The sequence below is a fragment of the Aulonocara sp. 'chitande type north' Nkhata Bay genome, linkage group LG2 (genome assembly GCF_057382095.1).
Source record: "Aulonocara sp. 'chitande type north' Nkhata Bay isolate Kocher_YH1m ecotype deep benthic linkage group LG2, A_spYH_male_GT1.1, whole genome shotgun sequence".
Lineage (NCBI taxonomy): Eukaryota > Metazoa > Chordata > Actinopteri > Cichliformes > Cichlidae > Aulonocara > Aulonocara sp. 'chitande type north' Nkhata Bay.
The window spans coordinates 32,097,774-32,112,526 of record NC_141345.1 but is presented as its reverse complement, the minus strand read 5'-3'; the positions used below and the strand labels follow the sequence as shown (position 1 = coordinate 32,112,526).

At 39.0% G+C, this 14,753-nt stretch overlaps 2 protein-coding genes across 5 annotated transcripts; both read right to left on the bottom strand.

Moving 5' to 3' along the window:
• Positions 1–904: 904 nt before the first annotated feature.
• ccna2 (cyclin A2) lies at positions 905–4,485 on the bottom strand. Its single transcript, XM_086259342.1, has 9 exons — positions 4,366–4,485; positions 3,819–4,253; positions 3,035–3,293; positions 2,847–2,953; positions 2,455–2,678; positions 2,160–2,364; positions 1,966–2,079; positions 1,604–1,737; positions 905–1,493 (listed from the first exon to the last, which is right to left on the bottom strand). The coding sequence occupies exons 2-9, from the start codon at positions 4,026–4,028 to the stop codon at positions 1,442–1,444; spliced, it is 1,305 nt and encodes a 434-aa protein (XP_086115468.1). The 5' UTR covers positions 4,029–4,253; positions 4,366–4,485; the 3' UTR covers positions 905–1,441.
• A 1,968-nt stretch (positions 4,486–6,453) lies between these two features.
• On the bottom strand, positions 6,454–14,392 carry bbs7 (Bardet-Biedl syndrome 7). 4 transcript variants are annotated; one of them, XM_086259314.1, is made up of 20 exons: positions 13,919–14,392; positions 13,754–13,819; positions 12,962–13,024; positions 12,712–12,887; positions 12,426–12,612; positions 12,269–12,338; positions 12,070–12,177; positions 11,616–11,746; positions 11,353–11,437; positions 11,144–11,246; positions 10,844–11,036; positions 10,645–10,719; positions 10,476–10,541; positions 10,219–10,358; positions 9,024–9,128; positions 8,210–8,374; positions 7,987–8,096; positions 7,773–7,876; positions 7,112–7,235; positions 6,454–7,007 (listed from the first exon to the last, which is right to left on the bottom strand). In XM_086259314.1, the coding sequence occupies exons 1-20, from the start codon at positions 13,952–13,954 to the stop codon at positions 6,874–6,876; spliced, it is 2,241 nt and encodes a 746-aa protein (XP_086115440.1). In that variant the 5' UTR covers positions 13,955–14,392; the 3' UTR covers positions 6,454–6,873. The 4 variants fall into 4 exon arrangements, with proteins under 4 accessions (XP_086115440.1, XP_086115432.1, XP_086115456.1 ...); XM_086259306.1 differs by having other exon boundaries at positions 10,476–10,544; positions 13,919–14,390; XM_086259330.1 differs by lacking the exon at positions 9,024–9,128 and having other exon boundaries at positions 6,455–7,007; positions 13,919–14,387.
• Between the last annotated feature and the right edge of the window lie 361 nt (positions 14,393–14,753).

Here is a 14,753-nt window from a genome sequence, read left to right as displayed (position 1 = left end):
TCCAGAGGAGAAGCATCATGAGCATCAGGAGACCGAGAAGCATCCCCACGTACAAGCTCAGGTTCCAGCCCCAGCCCAGTGCCAGCGGCAGCGACGTGGACGCCACAACAAATCTTCTGGGGGCAGGCATGGGGTTAAGCAGCAAGCCACTCTTTACACTACCAAAAATGGTCTTTAACAAAGTTAGATCTTAGGAGTTAAACAGTTATGCCGTAGCTGCACGAGTCATCAGCCAGGTATCCAGCCATTTAGGCTATGTTATAGAATTCCCATCAGTTTCCATGGTTAAATCCTCCCGTTAGTCACAAGTGCATGCAGTCAGTAATAAAGGAAACCTGCTGAGAGAGTGCATGCTTTTTGAGCGGTCCACGCTTCTGAGATGAAAATCCTTTCTGCGGCTGGGCTCCACTTCCCCTCTCCTGTCAGACTCCTTACACAAAGCCAGCCTCCCAATTTATCACGAGGGGGAGCGTGCAATACCTTCAATGCTATTGGCCGACTAACTCGCGTTCAGATAAAAATCAAGCCGTTGTTGAATGACAAGTGGAAAAGCATTTAGTTTGAAACAAAAACTCCAAACATGGGGTGTGTGTCCTTATTTTCCCCTTCCCTTGTTGAACAGAACCTTAAATGCCTTGAGGGGCTTTTGATATTTCAAAACCATACTTATCCTGTTGTAAGAAAGGCTGCACAGGAAAACCTTACTGGTTTAAAGAACTGACTTTACCTTTCCCATAATTACCACTCCTCAATGGCACTTTGTCCTCAATTCAAACAGAAATCCCATTTTGGATACCCAGAAATTAGTTTAGCCAGGGCTCACATTCCTAAGCTGATGTAAGCTTTTAAGAACTTGTCCTCTGCTGCCCTCTTGAGTCTAGGGTGTTGATAAAGCATCAGAAAATGTATTTAAAAGAATTTTATTTACAAGAGCCATAGTTTAACAGTGCAGAAGATGTCCCAAAAAAAGCTTTCAAGACACCAATGTAATCAAATGACTCAATGACAGACAAACTACACTTTAATCTGCATCCCATTAGGCCAAATGGTCCAAGGTTACACCTCTTTAAAAAAAACTAGGCAACCCTGCACCCTTGCTTAGGAAACTAAGCTAGAAAAAAAAAAAAAAAAAAAAAATTGAGGCCACAATCTGTTCTGTGGGTTTAGGTACATGTGCAGGTCAATTAGCAACACTGAGGAGCCAAGTAGCCCAACAGTGCTATAAAGCCTATAATTTGTCTGATTAAAATTTCTTGATTTTGCCAATAACTGTAGTGTGGCATGAATCTTAGACTTTACAATATAAAAATTACAAAAAAAAAAAAAAGTCAAAACATCTAAAATACCTAGTGCTACTCCAAAAAGAGCAGGGCATTTGATATTGTGGCACACATCATTAAGTGACAGGGGAGTACAACATGGATAGAAGGGAATGAAGTAGTCAGTTCAGCTGCAGTTTAGTTGGTGCATTGATGCTTGAGACTTCATGGTACCTGTGGAAGAGACAAGGGTTTAGTGCTTTAGCACAAATAAAGAAACCCAGACTGTTCCAAATGTAAACAAAGACTCCCCATGAAGTTTTCAAACAAATCTGCTGACTTACTTTGTGCCCTTGTACTTCTCCCGGACAGACTGCTGTGCATGCTGAGGGGCATTGAGGTATATGCGGTGAAGATCCTCAATGCACGGCATCAGATCTTCCAGAGAGTAGTCAGTCATCTCGTTCAAGGACTTGGGCTAAGGAGCACAACTTTGGTCAGTTTGTGTCTTCAAATATACAAATACATTTCCCCACACACTAAACTAAAGCTTGCATAAACTTGGACAAGTTTAACTTTAAACAACAGTTAAGAGTAGATGCAAGCTCTGAGTTATTGGCTGTGCTGCTGGACACCATTGGCATTTCCACCTACATATAGACCAATACCTCCTAGTTGCCCATTTGTACAAGTCTATAGAGCTCACCCATGAGGCACCAGTCACTGTGGTGTTAGCCAGAATGTAGGCTGCAGCTGCTGTCTGCGATGGCAAGTATTTCAAGAAGGGGTCTGAATCAACCAGGCTGAGCTCACCAAGGTACTGAAGATGAAAAACAACAACAAATGTTTAGACAATGCACTTAAGACATCACTTTCAGACTACAGAAATCTCATGCCCACCATTGCCAAGCTCTCCACTTGTTTGGTAACAGCATGCTGCAGGAAGTACTGAGTGAGAAACTGGTTTATTGTTGGTGCTGCCAGGTCAAATGAGAGCACTTTAAGCACCAGATGCTCCATTCTTAACACTTGCTTCTTTGTGTAGGTGTCGTCTGTGATGTAAACAAACTCTGCCACCTCTGGTGGGTAGATCTCTTCAAATTTCCTGCATAACATTCAAAAGGAACAAATGTAATGTTTGCAAAGTAGTGGGCTTTGAACATTTGTAGAATCTGACATGCAAAGAGGTACATACGAAGCTAGCAGCATAGCTGCAGTGCCAACCAGCTGAAGTTTGCCTCTTAGGACAGACATTGAGGAAAGGAAGCGATCAATGTAGTTAACAGCCAGATAAAGTGTCTCATTCTGGAGCTTGTACTCTTCGCCAACTTCGACCAGCCAATCAACCAGAATGGCTCGCATGCTGTTTGTGATGTCAGGCTGCTTCTTCATGTAGCCAGCTTTAGGCCTGGTTTTCACCTGTGGGGTGACAATCTAGTTATAAAGAGCCAGTTTGCAAACAGGATCAGATAACCATCAACAGGTTTAGGTTGAAAAATGTTGCCAGGGGACATGTCTAAGATGGCAGCACTGCCAGAAAATTCTCATATGCTTTTTGCTTTAGCACTTCGTATGCTAATTTCTCACCTCCATCTCCCTCAGATAGCTGTGAATTTCAGCTGCATATTCTGGGGCCTCATTTACATTCACTGGTTTTTCCTCCCCCTCAACCACAGACATGTCCATTGGAGAATCTGAGAAGAGTTTTATATTTAGTAAACAGTAAAAACCCAGATCAGAGTAACAGTTGCTAGCATCATTTCCTTTAAACCCACCAAAGCTGACATCCATCGCTGATGGAATTTCAATAGTGGCAAGGGGCTGCCGGAGCCGTGCCACAGCACTGATCTCCAGTGGGGATTGTTCAACTGTGGGCTTGGCTTTGATACTCTCAACTGCTTGCAGTGGCTTCTTGACACAGGCTCCACCAGGCTCATCAATATGGATCTGGAAAGCGGGTTGCTTGGCCAGTGGTTTATCAAAGCAGCTTTTCCCAAAGTCTTCATTTTTACAAGACAAGGATTGTGTTGAATCCTGGAAGCAAAGAAATATTCAGACATGGCCCACAGAATAGAAACTTTGTTAGATTAGATCTGACAGCAACACCATCCAAGGGCATACATGCTGCTCAACTTAGTGGTTAGATGAAGACTTTTCATTACAACACTAAGTGTGCTGCACTTGACTGAGAACATTCAGATGATATTACACTAGTCAGGTTCAATGTTAATACTCAATTGTTACATCCGCTGACGGGAGGGAAACGTTAATAAAGCACCCTCAAGAAGGCATGTTTGTTGTTTTAAGCAGCCAACTACATGACTGACTTCACCTTAATGTTGATATTAAAATGGCGGTCAATTGGTGGGAACGGGGCGTACACACACACACACACACACACACACGTTCGTGAGTTTGTAAATATTAAGTTTTAAGAAATAATAAAAGCATCAAGTATTTTTTAACAAGCAGGGACATGGTAAAATGTATTGGCTCCAAAACATGTAGTCAACAGCAAAGCGCAGCACCAGCTAAGCAGCTACCAGTTAGCATTGTTACCTGCTTTCCGCCGACTTGGGATTTGTTCCTCTGGTTGTTCTGCAGGGCTCCTAGCACGGTTCTGTTGGCGGCTTGCTTCGGAGGAAGGTTTTCTTGGTTTTCAGTCGCCACAGGTCGGGCTTTAAGCGAGCCTCTGAGTCTCTGCAGTACATTTTCCTGATTCTGGTAGTCACTAGCCGCGCTTCCCTGTGCTCTGTTAGCGCCTGACATGTTGCCCTCCAACTCCAGCCTGCCTTCCGCTAGCTTAACTACAATTGTTGAGTACTTGTTAACTAGTGAAATGAGCCCTCAAATATGATGCGTGGATAAAGGGATCAAGTATATGGATATTATAGCGAGGTTATCATTAGCGTCTACCTTGCCGAGGAAGCTTAAAGAATTGTTCACAATCAAAACTAAGCTGTTGAGATGGTAACCACACTTGGAATCCCCGTGCTAAAACAAAGCAGACAAAAACAAGACATGCACAATTGGTGGTACAATGGCTACAGTCGGAAGACAAGAATTTAAGTCGCCATAACGCACGAGTTTCGAATTCACTACAAACCTGGAAACAAGGGAGCTAACCTCGATCCATTTACACAGAAACCTGTAGAGACTGCAGCTTTCTCTCAGTTCAAGTAGCCCGCGAGGATTGAAACAGACCAATCAGAAGCCGCGAAGGCAGTGACGCGTAAAATGTACGGGGAACCGAAGAGTACAATAATCTTCTGATTACTAAATTCAAAACCGGTTTGGCATGTTTGAACGTAAAATCGCTTTATTAAGTCAGCTGGGCCTGTGTAGCAAATGCACGCATAAAGGATAAGATCTTGTTTTATTTTTTTCCTTTTTTTATTTTGCTATCTTCATATATGTTCAGACACACAGGTTACCCAAGGCATTTAATCATATGAACCATTTGTAATCTGTTCTTAGTGACTAAAGACTTGTGTTGGGAAGTACTAACTGCATGCAATACACACAATAATTAAACCACTTTTTGAATTAGCTTGGTTATAGTTTAATTTTTAATGAATACATAATCAGAGAAGTTGTTACCTGGATAACTGAGTGCGCTTGCCTTTAAAATCAGTCTGAAACTAATTATTTGCTGTCTGCAAATTGCACATAAAACCAAAGTTTATATCCTTCTACTTTTGCATAAATAGTGGACCGCTATAATTTACATATGACATATGAACAGGCACTGCTATAAACGCAACTAAATATCAGCTTTTACTGATATGACTGTTTTTTTATATATATATATTTTTTATTTACAAAGCAGTTTGAACTATACTTCCATCCAGTTATTTAGTTAACAATTTTGATAACCTTGAGTATTTTATTGCAAGTAAAAGTTTAAATATTTAATCTTTAATACAATATAATGTTTAAATATTCACTAAATGTTAACAGCAAAATATACTTACAATAATAAAGGAAATTCTCCTTTACAGAGCATGTTACATATCCTCCTAAATGTCCTCCGTAGTGGACTTTTGCAGTCATTTCCTCCATTTTGTTCTGTTTCTTTTAAATGACCAGAAAAGGAGTCCTTTTTAGAAGCAGAAAGAAATTTATTGCAATTTGTTGAGGGAAACAAGGATCTTGAGTTGTCTGATGAAGAAGATCATAGGGAATAAGGCCTTCAAGAAGAAAGAAAGAGGAGCATCAGAGATGGTACTCAGACGAAGTCCTCTTGAACTTGCTGTCATTAAGTGGTTGGACAACAAGCCAGTTGTCATGGCATCCTCTGCCTATGGCAATCAACCTCAGGACACACACATAGGATGGTCCAAGAAAAACAAAAGTTTTGTCCAGGTGCCAAGGCCACTGGCAATTGCTGAGTACAATACCAACATAGGTGGTGTGGACCTTGTCGACCGAATGTTGAGTTTCTATAGGATGGTCTCTCGCACTCGGAAATTGACAGCACGTGCAGTTCTCTATTTTTTTGATCTGGCAATCACCAACTCATGGCTTCAGTATAGCAGTGACTTGCAGTTTTGGGGGAAGAAACCACTCAAGTTCCTTGACTTCAAACTGTTCCTTGGTGAAGAGTTGAAGTAAATGTTTGCCATCAAAGATCAGTTTTACATGTTTGGCCTTCCAATGTCATGTGATATCTAAAAAGTAAAAACTTTTTTTTCCCCAAAAAAATCCTTTCAGCCTTCTGATTACCTTACAAACATTAGGGGATTTAAAAAAATAAAAAAAGGACAACATTTTTTTTCCTGGTAGTCAGGAGGATATATTTGCTCGTCTTTTAGGGAGCGTTTCAGATGGCACCAGTTTAAAGGACAATGCAAACTGCTAAATCTGCCTCTGCTTTATATTCTCTAAACTACTTGTATGTCAAATTTAAAAGTGCAAAGAAACTAGATACCAAATAAATGGTAAAGTGTAAAGTGTAAAAAGTGTAAAGTCACAAAGTAGCAAAAAATACAAATTCTGTGGAAAAAGTACATTGGGACTTTCAGTCCTTCAAAGTATATGTATTCAATTAACTTCCACAACGTTGGTGTGATTTTGCAGGACTTGATCTCTGGTACTCTATCAGACAATGGAAGCAAATAGGCAATCTATAGATTTGCTGTCCATGATAGTGTAGATGTAACAGTTTAATGAATGAGACTTGATTGGCTCTTTGTTAAAATTCACTGTATTATGCATTTCTTCTTCTATACAAGTAGGTTTTTGTAGTAGCATTAGTCCAGTGAATAATGAACTTTACATCATCTCATTTTTATTTGAAGAGATGAACATCACTCATATGAAAACCATAACATAAAAATATACATTACATATTTCTTTAACAACCTTATATTTGGTCACTTCAAATGCCAGCTATTCACACAGGTAACTTTTTTTATAGTTATTTCCAGATACTTTAAAATACATAAATATTTAAATATTGTGCTCAGTAGCTATGATAAAAAGTAACTAAATATATTTAATAACATTACAGAAACACAGAGATACTACCATGAAACAAGTGTTTCATTAGAATACAAAAATAGCACAAACATTCAAAGACAACTAAATGAATACCTTCTGACCTATTAAAAACTTAGGCCTCATTAAAAAAATCTAACAGAGAATTCAAGTCATAGTTATCAAGTATCTCCAGCAATGAGGACACCTTGGTTTTTACATTCTGGCCCTTGAACTTGAATTTGTCGATGAAGAGGTCTGTGATCATTCCTACAGGAAAGAGAATGAAAAATATTAACTATCATAGGCCAACAATATTAATACGGTAAGGATCACAATGAGATCAGTTAAATGAAACTGTTAAAACATTGTACCGTAAAGCCTTTCAAGGTGTGCAGGCTGTTTCTTGTACTCCTCAAGGAGATTAGCGGATTCATCCAAGATGTTGCGATATTCTGGAATGAGGAAATCAGCATTCCCCTCATGAACCTGAAGCTCCTGATGACCACAGAGGAAGTAGAGACGCATGTTGGGAAATAGGAAGCAGATATTAGTAGCTACATTAAATTACACTCAAAAGAAACATGTGAGGAAACTGTATCATTTCACTAAATCGTGCACAGCAGATTTGCAACAGTTTCAACAGTATATTGGCAGGGATGCAATGGAAATAACGTTGCCATATTGTGAAACTGGTGCCTCTGTAATAAAAATATAACCTGCAGGGATTACAGCTTTTTAATCCTCATTTTAGGTTTAAATAGCTTTAAAACAGTTTTCATCATTTTAAAATCATCAGTTTAACTGAAGATTCTATACGTGCAATTTATGTCAGCTTAGAGTTATAACTCTCTCACCTCTCATTTACATAACCATTACAAATAATTGCTTGTGGCATTAGCAAGATGGCTGCCGAGTTGCAAGACTTTTTTCTAGAAGGTATTTGATTAAATTCTGATCAAACCGGGTGGTCTTTACTGCAAATTCCACAACACAGTTCAAAGGAATGAATATCTTTTTTGCTTTTACACTTACTTTAAGGGCATCGATGAGCTGAACTTTTCTAGCCAACAACAGCTGGTACTCCAGCTTTGGATGGATCATGTTAAGGGTGTGGCTCACAGAGTCATCACTGATTTCTGGAAGATTAATAAACATAAATACAGGTTTTCTATTTCTTCTATTTAAAAAAACAAAACAAAAATAAAACCTGACAGATGGTATTGAAATAGAACAATAATACACCTACCGTACGAAATGTTGAGATTGATTTTCTTTTTGGTAGCTTCTTTAGACAGAACATCACTCAGTATGGAGATCGTAGAGATGTTGTCAGACTTAAAGTGACCCTCCCCTTTGCTGTGAATACAAAATGGTTCAATATATTAAACTATATGAAACTACCTATTAAACTCTTCAAAAACTTAAAGTGTATGTAGTTTAGAGCTTGTCTACTGTGTGCCTGCATTTACCAGTAGGTGGCTTCAAGCTGTGTGCCAAGGAAGGTGTTGTGGAAATAAAATGTGATGCTCTCTCCTGCGGGTGTTTTCTCAGGTACCTCCGGCAAACAGAAAACCACCCAGGAGTGGATCTCTGCAAAACTGAACTGCCCAACCAGACTGAGCCTGTTCATTGGCCTTAAATAGAGTGAGAAAAGCAAAGAGAAACGAAAACAAATGATCCCATCTGGGAAAGATATATATAAATCTTATAAAGTTTGTATCTGTCTTGTGTGAAACTTGTATGAAAAGCATATAAGAGTGAAAACAGATATAAGATCCCTTGAAAAATTATATAATGAAACTTGTATGTTTTGGATACTTACTAAAACAATGTATGAAAGTAATGAGAAAGTGGCCACTTTCATGAGTAATCACATATAAGTTTTTACTATTTGTTTTCCATATGGGATTTTATGAGAAAAAAGGGAAATCCTGATAAAAGAACCGTGTTAGAACATTCCTGTGTTGCTGCTATTAACAGTAATATATACATACAACACAAAGTTGCTGACACATATCTCATAGAAAACCATAGTAAAAGTAGAGGTTACTAAGGCTACGTTCACACTGCAGGCGAAAGCGCATCAAATCTGATTTTTTTGACCCTATGCGACCCATATCCGATCATGCTATGACAGTGTGAACAGCACAAATCCAATATTTTCAAATCCGATGTGGGTCACTTTCGTATGTGGTACTGAATCCGATACATATCCGATGTTTTAGAAAGCGACTGCTATTTGAAAGGTCAAGTCGCATTAAATCCATCTTTTACATCACTTACACAAGACAGACGCCAATTATCAGCTTCGGAGAAGCACCCGATAAGACATCGCAAACACTTCCTGGCCATCCAGTGTAGATGTTAGTGAAACTGTTGGGAGGACAACTTTGGAGAAACATGAACATTTTATTTATACTGTATAATCTGCAGATTCTGACAGAAATCTGCAACTATCCTTTGAAGCACCGCTCCTCTAAAACAGCAATAAGGATCATTATTAGGTTATTTACATTATTATGTAAATAACAAAATAACTCAAAGCAAAAATTGGGAAACGTAAAGTCCGAAGTCTTTACATTAAGGGCCATCAGTCAAACAATATTGTTTTCTCTGGGTCTAAACAGAGCGCGTTGTGTGTGTGACGTCTTCTTTTGTGCATGCGGGCCGCTTTGGACGTTCACACTAGAGCGCATTTGCTGTCGCATTTTATTTGTAGTGTGAACAAGCAGACAAAAAAATCGGATTTGATCAAAAAATCGGAATTGAGCATTAAGACCTGCAGTGTGAACGTACCCTAAAAGCAAGAAGTAAGCATATTTATTTTCAACACACAAAAAATGATAAAATAAAAATATTAAATCCACCAAGGAGATTATGTGTCTGCTAAAAACTGGAAGCAAAACTAGAAATTCCATGTCATTTCACAACAAACACATAATAAAGTGAAATAACAAAAACTGGGAGATATCGCAGTTCTAGTTGCTACTAATCTTCAGATGTCTTTGTGGATCCAGGAACGCATGCATGATGTCAAAGGAACTGTCAGTATATATGTGTGTAGTCACTCACACTTTTATTTGTTTGTGGGTTTGTTACTCTAAAAGTTATGGAAAAATAACATCAGAATTTCACCAGAGCTGGGGCTTGATTTATGTTTGTTGGGAATTCAGATCCAGATTATTATTTTTTAATTCAGGATTCTTTATCACTGTGATGGAAGGCAAACTGGACACTGTGTCTTATGTTGCACTGACAATTTTAGTTTCAATTCGAGGGTCTAAATGTAGGAACCATTCACAACTCTAGGTTTAAAGCTAATAATGTGTTTTTGTCTTTAAAACTATCTTTTGTGTTCTGCTTCAAAAAGAATGAGATTACCAAATTTCAATTCACATCTCTATGATTTTATTATACTTGAAAAGACTGTTTTCAAAATTCAAAGTAGTGCAAATTTTTCTTTTATTCTTTTAATTACCTCTCTTGGTCTATGCTGTGAGTCCGCTGGTGGAGGGACAGAGGTTTGATCTGGTACTGGCGTACCTGACATGTCTTAGGCTGCAGTCTTGGGGTGATATACGCCTGCAGGGTTCCATACTGTCCCTCAATGGACCTCACCTATAGAACAGTTTGTTGTGGATTAAACATATTACTTCTTCTGTAACACATCATATCACAAATAGCTGAGGCAAGTTGATTATGTAGCCATTTTAAAAATGCCACACTTTCACTTACTTTGAGCTCAATTCTGGTAGTGTTGGCCTGACATCGGTATGTGGCCAGGAGGAAGTTCCCATTGGGCTGCTAAACATAAACTGAATGAATGTGAGGCCTTTGATCACAGAAGCAGGTTTATGACTTAGTTTGTAAAAGTTTTTGTGTGCACATAGTTTACACAGCTCACCTCTGAGTCACATTCACTGAAACTGACGACAGCTGAGTTCTTATCCACATCCAGGAGGTCAATAGGGACATCACTCTGTGTAGAACATTAGTCTCAGTCATATTCTGCTAGCTTACTTTTGCTACACGGAATGAAAAGTGTACTTTTTTTTGGTATTGCAACTTGTCTTTTAACAGTGCGGTATAACAGACACATGTACCTGCAACAGCAGGTTGTCGATGGCAGTCTGCACCTCCAGGGTGAGGCTGTAGCTGGCATCGTCTTGGCAGAGTGTAAACTTGTCATTGATGCTGAAGACGGGGACAGCAGAGACAGCCGTGCTTGATTGAGAGGTCTGCTGGTACTGCTCACGTCCCTGCAGGACTTTGACCTGCAGCTGCTCCAGCTCTGCCCTGAAAGTTAACAACATTACTAACTGAAAAACTGAAAGACTTGTTTTGAAATCACACTTCACAGTAAACCAAACAAAAAAAAAAAGGGAACAAGATTTTGCTAATACCTGAGTGCTTCTACTTTAGACTGTGTCTCCTTGCTCATCCTGACCTCATCTCCGGGGCCAGCCTCGGCCTTCTGAGGCTCAGTGGTCAAACCAGTCACCCATCCTGTTAGAAGTGAAGAAAAGAGTGGACACAAGACACCAGACACTTATTGTTCCTGAGGGGAAAAAATGCATAAGCTGCAGTATTAAGGGAAACATTATCATCTAACCCGTGTAGGTGGCAGTCAAGACCTCATCATAAGACTCCTTCCCTACACAACCACCCTGGATGGAGGTCACACTCTCTGACAATACCTGTTATGAGGAAACACAGCAGAGAAAATATTGAAGATTAAGAAGGGAGTCTGTCATTTAATACCTAAATGCATTAATAGTTGTAAATTAAGCAACAATTATTCAAATAACTTTAGGTTTGTAACAGTTACAAAAATACAACTGTAAATCTATGGAGAGTGAATTTTTAATCACTTACGTGCTCAAAGCGCAATGTCGGTTCATTAGAGCTGTCAAAGCCGTAGACCTCAACCGTCCCATCATCCCTCCCCACCAGGATATCATTCACTCCGTCACCAATAATATCATAGTTGTCAATGCAAAGAATTCCTGGGAGACAGAAAACATGATCACTTTGCCAGAGGTTAAGTCATCACCTAGTATGCATGAGTATCTGTTTAAACATTGTGGAAACATACATTGTGTATAAAATGAGATCAGATAGATCTGTTTGAGAAACAAATTGTTACTGCATGCCCATGCAGTAGACTCCGCTTTATGACTGCTTTGACTCAGAGCAATCACCCTCTGCTAGACAGTAAAAATATTGCACTTTTAAGGCACCTGTACACTGGCTTCATGTGTAAGAACTCGATGCTATGCCCATCTTTTCTAACAGTGTTCATGAGAAAATAATGCATTTCTGTACATACCTCCTTTCTTTTTGTCATTGTCAATTTCCCATTTGGTCGCAGCTGAAAGTTCACCAATCTCAACCAATCCTATTTTTCCATCTGTGGTTCCAAAGAGAATTTCCTCTCCTAAAGAGAAATTTCAGAAATTAAGTTCAAACGGGTACATATAAAGCAGCTTTATGCTTTATGGTTACAGTAAACAAAGAAATCAACTTGCCTTGCTCTTTATACAGTTCCAACACAGAAGGAGGTCCAGGAACTTCTATGTCATATGCAAGTTCAGATCTCTACATACAAAACCATAAAACAATTGGCATCTCTCATTTGACAAAGAGCAACTCATAATCAGAACAGTAAATGAGAGCTCAGTCTACCTGCAAGACTCTGAGCACTCGATCTTGGCATGCCAGGACGGGGACGAGGTGAGTGAGGTTTTCAGTGGACAAACATGTGATGTCATTGATCTTGTCTCCAGAGAGGTAGTAGTCCTGATCTTTGCAGTCACAGTAGTGGTTGTAGATGTAACTTGCGCACACAAAAAGGTCAGCGCCTGAGACATGCCTGGAAAAGACCCAGTGGGGTAAAGATGACACAACTCTGCACAGCTCAATCGTGTAATGTAAATCAAAATGAAGAAAAAAAACAAAACATGTTTCCTACATTGCATTAATGCTCTCAGTTAGGTTGGCTTCAAAAGTGAGGAACTGTTTGCCTTTCTTGGTGAATCCTCGGACCTGAGAACCAGAGCAGACAAAGATCTTTTCCTGGGGAGTTCCCGCAGCACCTCCAAGGTCCATTCGGGCTATCTTCTGGCCAGGAAGTGTTTTAAAGACAGGCTGAAACAAAGAGTCAAAAGTCTTACAAGCTGTTCATTTCAAATCTCTGTGATGACAGGAAAATATTTACTCACCACTGCTTCCCCCTTCTTGATGCCAAAACATGTGAGTATTCCATCATGATCAGCAATAGCAACCTAAAACATGAGGAGACACCAGTCAAGCACTCTAATACTTACCAATTTCATTTTTTAGTTTAATTAACGATTGTAGCAAAGGCAAGGAGTCATATCTAGAAGATAAGCCCAGTATCAAAAGAGAGTATAAAAGAGACCTTACATATACTATAATTTGTTTCGACCGAGCACTGATCCCACATGGTGATATGACCCTTGAGGTTTACCCAAAATGCACTTTTTAAAGTTTTCTACAATGAACTAATAGAAAACATGTTTAATTAAAGCCTGTTGGAAAAATAGTGTCTAAATCTTGTTTTGAGACAAAGTCTATTGATCTTTATGAAATTTGACTGACTATACAAGCAGTTTACATGTCCCTCTTTCAATTAAACTAAAACTTCAAAACAACTGCCCAACTTACTGCACAGCATGACAAGTCTTACTTCTTGAAGGGCTCGGGTAAAGCAATTATTTATCAGAAATCAATGTCATTGGTTTTGATTTCTGAGCATCTAGTAAACAAAATATGTATTACAGATAAATAAACTAAAACCCAAATAATAAAACTGGTTACATTTTTAAAATCAGAATCAGAAAGACTTTATTTATCCCCAAGGGTCAATTAACAAAATTAATCATCTGCAGTCTTCAGTAAAAGCAGGAAAACAATCTGGATTTAGTCAGAAAACAATACTAACACCACAAATGTTAATTAATTTAGGTTACTGTATGGCTCATAAACGATACCTTTTGGGTTGCCTTTTTTCCCAGTGGAGGAAGAAGCCTCATAGTTTTCTGAGATGTCACGCCAACCTGAGAGATAGAATGGAGGAGAACTTTTACTCCTAATATTAATTAAAGAGAGAGAAAAACACACACAGCATAAACCCGACGTAGTCTGCTTTGTTTTACCTGAATGTAATCAACTCTATTGAGGCGAAGATCCATCTTCTTTCTACTGTTTCAACTTAAGTAGGAAAAAAAATCTGCAAATATTCCAAGCAGGTTATTCAGACACTACTCTTGGCCCATAGCCGCCCGTTACAATTAACACTTTGTCAGAAAAACGTTCAACCCAATTCCAAGACGATAACGATGCTAGCTGAGACTGGGATTATCTAAAGCAATGGGATTAGCTCAACGTGCTAGCTTTAGCAATCGGAGCTAACTGGTACTGGCACGCAGGCTTCCTCAACGACCGAAAATCATCTTTAAAAAAGACACGAAGGAAGTCGATGTGTGTAGATGTGAGCGCGAATAAATTCCCATTAAACGCCGATATCAGGTATAAACGATCTGTGCAACATTTTGGGACTTGTAGAGGGCAGTTGCCGTTGCTAATGGCAACGTTGCAGGCTGTAACAAAACTGCAATTCCACTGGTTGAAAGGGAGTAACGGACATTGAAGCTGCATTTTGATTGGCTATCTCATTCACGTTTTCTACCGGTGCGTCATATCACTTCTATATCTAGCAGACAATACAAGAATACATAAAAGACAAAAAGAGAAATGAAACATAAAAGCAGCAAATAATGACAATAATGTTTTTAAAAGTGGCTTAAGTGTGCCATTCTGCCAGTAATGTGAAAAATCCCATTAGCCTTTTGAATTTTCAAAGTTTTGGAAACAACTGAATAGTTTTTACTCAAGGATCTGTACCAACTTTTACTCTTTCTCTATTTTTGGGAAATACAAAGTTTACTACTTATCCAGACCCTCTTGGCACCTCTCATTTATAAACATAAA

Bases quoted from the DNA above. Each gene is read 5' to 3' on its own strand.
- ccna2 (XM_086259342.1), bottom strand. From the start codon at position 4,028: ATGTCAGGCGCTAACAGAGCACAGGGAAGCGCGGCTAGTGACTACCAG. The intron at 3,294-3,818 runs GTAACAATGCTA...CTTTGCTTCCAG, and splicing joins CCCAAGTCGGCGGAAAGCAG to GATTCAACACAATCCTTGTC. The intron at 2,679-2,846 runs GTGAGAAATTAG...GTCACCCCACAG, and splicing joins GCTATCTGAGGGAGATGGAG to GTGAAAACCAGGCCTAAAGC.
- bbs7 (XM_086259306.1), bottom strand. From the start codon at position 13,954: ATGGATCTTCGCCTCAATAGAGTTGATTACATTCAG. The intron at 13,025-13,753 runs GTATCGTTTATG...CTCATGTTTTAG, and splicing joins GAAAAAAGGCAACCCAAAAG to GTTGCTATTGCTGATCATGA. The intron at 10,359-10,475 runs GTAAGTGAAAGT...ACTGTTCTATAG, and splicing joins CTACCAGAATTGAGCTCAAA to GTGAGGTCCATTGAGGGACA.